The sequence below is a fragment of the Varanus komodoensis genome, unplaced genomic scaffold (genome assembly GCF_004798865.1).
Source record: "Varanus komodoensis strain SLA01 unplaced genomic scaffold, ASM479886v1 scaffold32, whole genome shotgun sequence".
In the NCBI taxonomy this organism is placed as follows: domain Eukaryota; kingdom Metazoa; phylum Chordata; class Lepidosauria; order Squamata; family Varanidae; genus Varanus; species Varanus komodoensis.
Genome location: NW_025335798.1, coordinates 12,456,954 through 12,464,730, shown reverse-complemented (window position 1 = coordinate 12,464,730; position 7,777 = coordinate 12,456,954). Strand labels below are relative to the sequence as shown.

Below are 7,777 nucleotides of genomic sequence, written 5' to 3'. Positions count from 1 at the left end.
AGCAGCAATAAGTACAACATATTATTAGTATTGATAAGTGAATTTAAAAGTAGTTACATTCACATTAATTCTGTAGATGAGAAGAATGACTTCTTGAATTGTACCTCTGTATGTTAATGATGCTCCCTTATATGTCAGTGATATGAATTCAGAAAATTAGGCAGGGATATTTCTCAAGTCTTATGGGAAATGCATTTGCTTGAGTGCTTTTGCTTTGTTTTCCAACCTGATAAATCCATGGAACAACTTGCACAGAAAAAGGATTTTAGGTAGATGTCTGTTTTTCAGCAGAAAAGGAAGTATTTTCATGGATCATTTTTTTGTAGCTTTATTCAAAATCTTTTGTTCCAGTACAGTCCCAGTGAAATTTGCTGAGAGAAAGATGCTTTCGGAAATGAACTGAAGGGCAAAATCTGTGAGGGAAGGAAAGTCTGTGCTCTCCTCAGCTTTGTACCCCTTTAGCAGTCAAAATCCTAGCCTTCCCTTTCTGCATAAGAAGTCTCATTGGTTTCAGTTATTGTTAGTGGCTTGTTTTACTGTAAAGAAAATGTGTATTTTCATTTGAAGCAGGAAGGTATGAAATGATTATTGTAGCTTTTAATGAGAAGTTGTGTATGTTTTATCTCAAAATTGTATTTAAATGCTTAATTATACGTTGCAAATAATCTAATAAGAACATTCATGTTTGAAGCTAGTATCTCCCTACAAACAGAACAAAATAGTATAAAATAACTACAAATGTATTGTTGTTGTTTTAAAATCTCAAATTGACCTGGTTTTGCACTTAACAACAGCCCAGATTATCACCTTAGCTATGATTTGTCTGCCAGATAATTACAAAAAGTTCAGGTTGTTTTTCAAAAAATTCCTGTGTTGCTTGATTCCCTTCTTTATTCATTTCATTCAGAGCCATCCCAGATGCCTCTGCAGTGCTGTAGTGGCAGCATGTAGTACAGATGGATTTTTTCAACCACTCTTGCCTGCTGCCTCTGTAGTTCAGCAAAACCCATGAACTACCCATGTTTTTCCTTTGTGGTCTCTGTGCATCACACAAATGGGGCTCTGCACCTGCAAGAGTCTGGCTTTAGGAAACCTCTATAGCTAAATATCTTTTGGGGGGAGCTGTACCCTACCATCATAGAATGTATATTACCATCAGGTTTCTACCTTTTCCCTTAGTTCCTCTTCAACTGCCAATGCAGCAGCCTCATGTGAACTTCTTTTTAATCTTCCAAATACATTTTTCTAGAGCTGTAGTTTTTGTTTACTTTCTTCACCTTTTTTTCCCCTCAACCCTCTTGTTATTCTTCTTTGCTTTATTCTGCTCAGGATATTGTTCTCATTCTTTTTTGGCCCTGTGGCTCTTAAGGCCTCTTTTAGTTAATGGGTGAAGTGCAGGAGTAAATTTGCACCAACTCTGTTTGATGGGCACTCTCTTTGCCTGTTTTGTTTGGGTGAAGGCCATGCCATTAACAGCTGCCCTTATTGTTGGGCAATTACAAAACAGGCCCTTACTTTCTTCACCTTTTTTTCCCCTCAACCCTCTTGTTATTCTTCTTTGCTTTATTCTGCTCAGGATATTGTTCTCATTCTTTTTTGGCCCTGTGGCTCTTAAGGCCTCTTTTAGTTAATGGGTGAAGTGCAGGAGTAAATTTGCACCAACTCTGTTTGATGGGCACTCTCTTTGCCTGTTTTGTTTGGGTGAAGGCCATGCCATTAACAGCTGCCCTTATTGTTGGGCAATTACAAAACAGGCCCTACAGAATAGGTCACTGCCTGTTCAGTGCACATTTGGCACCATTTTGGCACAGTTCGAGGCTGGAACTCTTGGCCATGGGTTGTTGATTTGATGTTGTATTTATTGTTTATTGTTGTCTAAATATGGCTATGTTGTTATTCCTGTGTATATTTTTAAATCTGTAAACTGCCCAGAGAATTCAGTGGGCTATTGGGCAGTATAAAAGTGTAACAATAGATAATAGGGCAGGTTGTTTGAATATGGATCTGTGAAAGAGGCCTTTCAGGTTTTAGACACACCAAGACCAGTGGTCAAGGAACAGGGCAGCATGAGACACAATGACCTCCCTAGTCCATTGGTGACAATCTGATTGGTCTTTTTCACATAGGTATTGTTAGTATTATGACAACTGGAGACTGCCATGGGATTAAGATTACTATTTCTGTCACCTACTCATGCCTGTCACATAAACTGCTAGTAGATTCTTGTCAACTTCACTGAATCCTTTCTTGGAGCCCAATGGATTGACAGTCTAACCATACTCAGGAACTGTTGATTACCCTTCAGACTTAGCCTCTTGTTCTTCCTTTGTATCATACTTATCCTCAGAAAACACAGCTGTGGGCATTCATGATCCTACCTCCTAATCTGAAGACCTTGGTCATTTTTCAGACCAAGTTATTTGTATGGCACAATCTCTAGACCTAGGAAAGCAGCTGTCAATGGAAAGGGAGAAGGACCCAGACATTAACCCAATCTGTACCAAGACATCAGCCCAATTTCTGTTACCTATTTGTAGTTCAGCAGTCATGAGTCCAACCTCAAGACATCTAAAGAGCATGTGCATCCAGGAAAAGGATGCAGGTTTCCTCCTCCAACATGCTTGATAGAACTCAAGTCAAGTCAGCACAAGGGAAGTCTCGTTGAGCACAGTCAGTATAATAGATAAGGAAGACCATCACTTCTGTGTGATGGGACATATATATATATATAAAATTTAAAAAAAAAAGGGATCCTGCTGCGATTTTATGCCATAGGACCAGAGCTGTCTAGAATGTTTCAGCTGGAAACTTCTAGCCTGTCACGTCAACAGATTAACAATGTTTGATATCAGACAGGCTGATGCTAAAATGGTCAGTGTGTTGGCTTTAAGGACACATACATAGTTGTGGTCTGTGGAATTGTCTCAAGAGGTCTCCTTTTACATACCGTACTACTTCTAGGAAAATAGGTTTGAACCAATGATTGCCCCATTACAAACAACATAAGTGGTATACCTACTGTCTCCACTATCTTTCGACCTCATATCAGGTGGGACCACCTTTGCCAATATGCCCCTTTCATATTGAAACATCTATATCTAACCTCATTGTCGCTTTAGCTGCAAGAAACCTGACTCCAACAAATAATGTTTTTGACTGTTTCCTTCTCATTCTACTTTCTTCCTATAACCCCATCTTCAGATCCTGTTTAACTTTTTTTCTTTAACCTGGTATCAGGGTCTGGGACCAAGACATGGGCAGCCAGAGACAAGACATGACAAGAACAACAGAGGCATTAGGACCAGGGCAACAGAACTTCAGGAAGGAGAGAGTCCCAAAGGAGGGTTAAAGGAAAGTCCAAATCATAGTCATGTTACAGGCTGAGGTCAGGAACCAGAAGAATGCAAGAGAACAGAATGAGGATGTGGTCAGGAACAAGCCAAGGGACAAGAACCAGGAATACAAACAGAGGTGGAGGCACCTTGGACAGGATAACAGTGGGGGAGACACATCACAGCAGAAGATGGCCAGTTACATGAGGCACAGCAAGGCCAGTGATATGAGACATCAGGAACCAGATGCAGCAAGGGTCAGGCAAGATGCAGGAGCTAAACCACAGCTTTCAGGCAGCCCTGTGTTTGTCATGATTTGTGGCAGCTTCAGGGCTCCATTTTCTGCCCACAGGCCAGAATAACAGCCCTGATAGTTGCAGGATTGGATCCACAGGCTGCTGCATCTGCCAGGAAACTCACAAGCTCCACCTGGGAGCCCTGAGGGAAGAGCTATTTAAGAACTGGCTCTTCTCTCTAGAAGCTGTCTCAACAATGAGGGTTCTTCGTCATGGTCTCTGTGCATCACACATACGGGGCCTGTGCCTGTGCCTGTATTCAGGAAAATTCTCTAGCTTATTAGAGTTTTGGTAGGAAATTTGCCCCCTCCTTTCCCCCATATAAATATGTGGAGTCCCCTGCCCAGCTTTCTGGTCCTGCTTGCTTCTTTTCCTACTCCAGTCCTTAGGTACCTGTTCCCCTTGGCATTGCCCCCTCGGTTTTGTGAGCCCAGACCTGCTTGGCTATGCTTGCCTCTTGGATTGACTCTGCCTAGTACTCCTATCCTTGGCTCTGACCTTGGACTGTTTGTGGTTTGGATGGGCCCTTGTGTCCCAGTCTGGTTGCCTAGGTCCAGGTGCCCCTGTCTGCTAGCCAGCTGCCTATAGCTTGGACGCTGACAGCATTATTGAGGCAACATGGCAAGGCAGAATACCTTCTATAGATTTGAGAGAGAGAGAGAAAGAAAGAGACTTTTATGTTACATTAGAGAAGTCAAACTAATGTTACTTTCACTTAATTATTGATGATTGTGCCTACCAGTTCTCCATCTTCCTATTTGGCTTGACTACCTCTCCCTGAGCATTTACCAAATGTATGTTAGCAGTTTGTGCCTGCCTTTGTTTACAGGGAGTGCAAGTCTATCAGTGCTTCGATTACTGGTTGTTGAAGATTTGCTACATTTGATCTCACCTGCTTCCTCTTAAACAATTTTGGTCTCTATAATACTTATGGACAAATTTATCCTTCTTTCCTTTCAGAAAATTCTTGATATTGAACACTTATTGATTCTGTCAGAGCAGTAACTTACCTACCACAACTCAGGTTTTTATCACTGATCAGCCTTACAGCCAAATCACATAATGACAGCTCTCCTCAAGTTCATCATTTCTTTGGCCTTATAGCAGCTTCAGTTGCAGTTGTTTGATTTGCCAGGCTCCATATGAGACTGAGTCATTCAGCACAGAATTCCTGTGAATGGCAGAAGTTCCCTACCATACTGGACTACATTTTAGGAAGTGGATTTTTTTAATTCACTGGACAACACAATCTGCTCCAAGTTTTACACCTGGGTCAAAACAGGCCAGAATCCTTCTCTGTATTGTTCCAGTTTTAGTATATGTGTTGCTGGAGCAAGCTCTACAGGCCAAAATTCTTTAAGGGATTTGTTCCTTCTGAGGTGTTCAGGGTCCCTATTTTTTAACCTCTTTCTTTCCCATTGATCATGAGAGTTCAAGCAAAAGACAACTCAGTTACTTTGCCCAGTTACTTCGCATCTTCAGCCAGACCTTCCTTCATCTCCCTTGGAGGCCAGATGACATCTCTCAGGAAAAAGGGAGGATTCAGCATTTGACATAAACAACCTAAGGTTTACAGCCTAGAGGATCCTCTATTAGGAAGTCATGTCATTCTGTGTAAGAGCCTCCATATCAAACTAACATGGCATAGAAGGCAGCTTCTAGATCACCACATGAAAGGAAATGGAAGTTGTTCTTATTGTTTACAACTCAGTCTGGATTCTATCTCCTTTGATTTCTGGTCAAGCAGGTGCTTCGAACGCTACACTATCTTTTCAAGTGGAAACGCAAGCCTTCATCTCTATGTTTATTTGGCCATAGTTTCAACATACCACCTTCCTCTACAAGATTCATTTTCTTCTCATCACTTGCCCTGACAATTCTTTTGTGGCCTTAGGAACAGTGTTCTAGCAGCTCATTCTCCCACAGTATACTGGAGTTTCTGTTGTTCTTCACACTTTAATATCTCAGTCATTAGAGCCTCTGGCTACAGTTGACTTCAATTATTATCATTGAAACTGGCTTTTTAAACTGTCAATTACATTGGTTCATCATGCCAATGAATCATGTGCACTCTAGGTTCATCCCCTATATGATCCTTTACAATGACAAAATCATGTTTCCTTCTGATCTCTCTTTCCTGCCTAAGGTAGTTTAAGGTTTTTACATTAATGATGATATAATATTGCCTGCCTTCTTCACTTCCCTGCCCTTGTCATTAAACTCCATTCTCCATAAGCTTGATGTTTGCTGGGCACTGACATTCTGCAAGTCTGAGACTGAATTATTTCATTGGTCACAAAAATTACTTTTGTACTATGGTGGTGAAAATAAAAAGCTTCCACTTTCTTTCCAAAGACTTGCATCCTGGGGAGTTCAGACGATTGCCCTTTCCTATCAGTTGGCCTCTCGAAACTTGAAACCCATAGTGTGACAACCTTATCTGCTTTCGGAGCATGTGTATCTGTGTCAGGTTATGCAGGGCTGCTACCTGGTTGACTGCATCTGTACTCATCAAACATTATAGCAATGCCAAAGTTGACTTCTCCTTTGGAAGAGCAGTGCTTCCTTGACACTGGTTCACCACCTGTAAGTCAGCTTGCTAGTCACCAATATGTATATTACACAGAGACCATGAAGATGGACAGGTTACTTATTTGTAATCGTGGTTCCTCAAGTGGTCATCTCCCACCTTCTTCATTTTGGTGTCAGAGTCAAGTCTGATGGTGATACTAATCTGAGTCAACTTTTGCTATCAGTGTCAATATCTTATACAAATGTTGATACTGAAATCTCATTTCTGGAGCTGCAATGGACAGTCTCAAGGAAACTACAGGAAAGGGTGAGAACCCACCTGGATAAGTGCTATGATGGTGGGGAGAGTTCCTGTCAAAAGAACTTCACCTATAAAAGTTTCTTAAAGTGAGGCTCCATGCAGGTGCACCCCCCCCAATATGTGTGAATACACAGATGACTACTCAAAGAACCATAGGTCTAGGTAACAATTTATCCTTTTATGTTAACATGTAATGACAACCCATAGTTCTAACAACAGGAAACACTTGGTTTTCTTCCTGGGCTGCTTGTGGTTAGCAACCCATAGTTAACCACAATATGATATTTTCACAGTATAGTAACTCAGTATTCAACACCCCATATTCTGGATTATCACTGGATGGAAACCAGGCCTATGTATCTTCCATGGAATTAATACATTTTACTTGGTATCTTAGCAGATCAGTGTGAAACAAGAAATTACCTTTACCGATGTAGCAGAACAGCAGAAAAGGGACAAAAAGCTAATACGAGAGGGTTTAGATATGCAAAAGAAGAAGAAACGGAAACAGCGTTCACCAGCAAAGGTAAGGAAGTTAACTTGTACACTGAAGGTAATTTTGTGACTTTCCAACTACAAATAATAGTTTTTGGAAATTTGGTCATCTAACTAAAATACCAAAGCCAAAATGTTCTTTGAACTTCCTTTTACAAAATGACTATTTGGCATACTTTAACATTTGCTCCCCAGGCAGCTTCTTCTGTAAATATTATTTCTTGACAAGCATGTAGTTTTTAAGGATTACTTTAAAATGACCGAGATGGTTTAAGATGAATACTAATACAACTTTTATAAAAGTTCCAATATTTGGACTATTTAAATAACATGGTTATTTTTAAACAAATGTATTATTAATCAGCCGATACAGTATTTATGCAGATATTGCATACACCTGATGTCACGTTATTGCAATATAAATCAGAGTAATGTTTGCTCATCTTGAGTTTTCTCTTATGAAATGCAGCAAAATTGCTCAGTGCATGAATTTTGTAGCTTGCAATTCTCATTTAAACATTCAGGCTCTTTTTTTTTTTTATTCTGAATTGGTTTCCACTCTGAAATGGCACTTAAAGACTAAGTTTTAATGTCTTAGTTGTAATGTTGGTGTTATAATAAGTTCAAAACACAATTCTGCCTACATTAATAGTTTTGCTCCTGTTTAACTTACAGTTCCTCAGGTCTTCACTGATTGTAGGCAGCACTAATTAGAAGCTCTTTTCTTTCTCCTTATTTTGAATGATGTCTCATTCATGGTTTCAGAATAACAAGAAAACCTTTGTTCCTTTTGTTTCATTTTAGAGATTGTCTTCCAAACT

At 40.1% G+C, this 7,777-nt stretch overlaps 1 protein-coding gene across 5 annotated transcripts in view; it reads left to right on the top strand.

Moving 5' to 3' along the window:
- ZNF148 (zinc finger protein 148) overlaps nt 1-7,777 on the top strand; it is a 54,463-nt gene that overhangs the window by 23,457 nt on the left and 23,229 nt on the right. For 4 of the 5 annotated variants that reach the window (XM_044438175.1, XM_044438171.1, XM_044438172.1 and 1 more), the window contains one exon: nt 6,859-6,987. In XM_044438175.1, coding sequence (XP_044294110.1) covers nt 6,859-6,987 — 129 coding nt within the window. The remainder of the gene's footprint in view (nt 1-6,858; nt 6,988-7,777) is intronic. The other variant, XM_044438174.1, reaches the window with a different exon arrangement.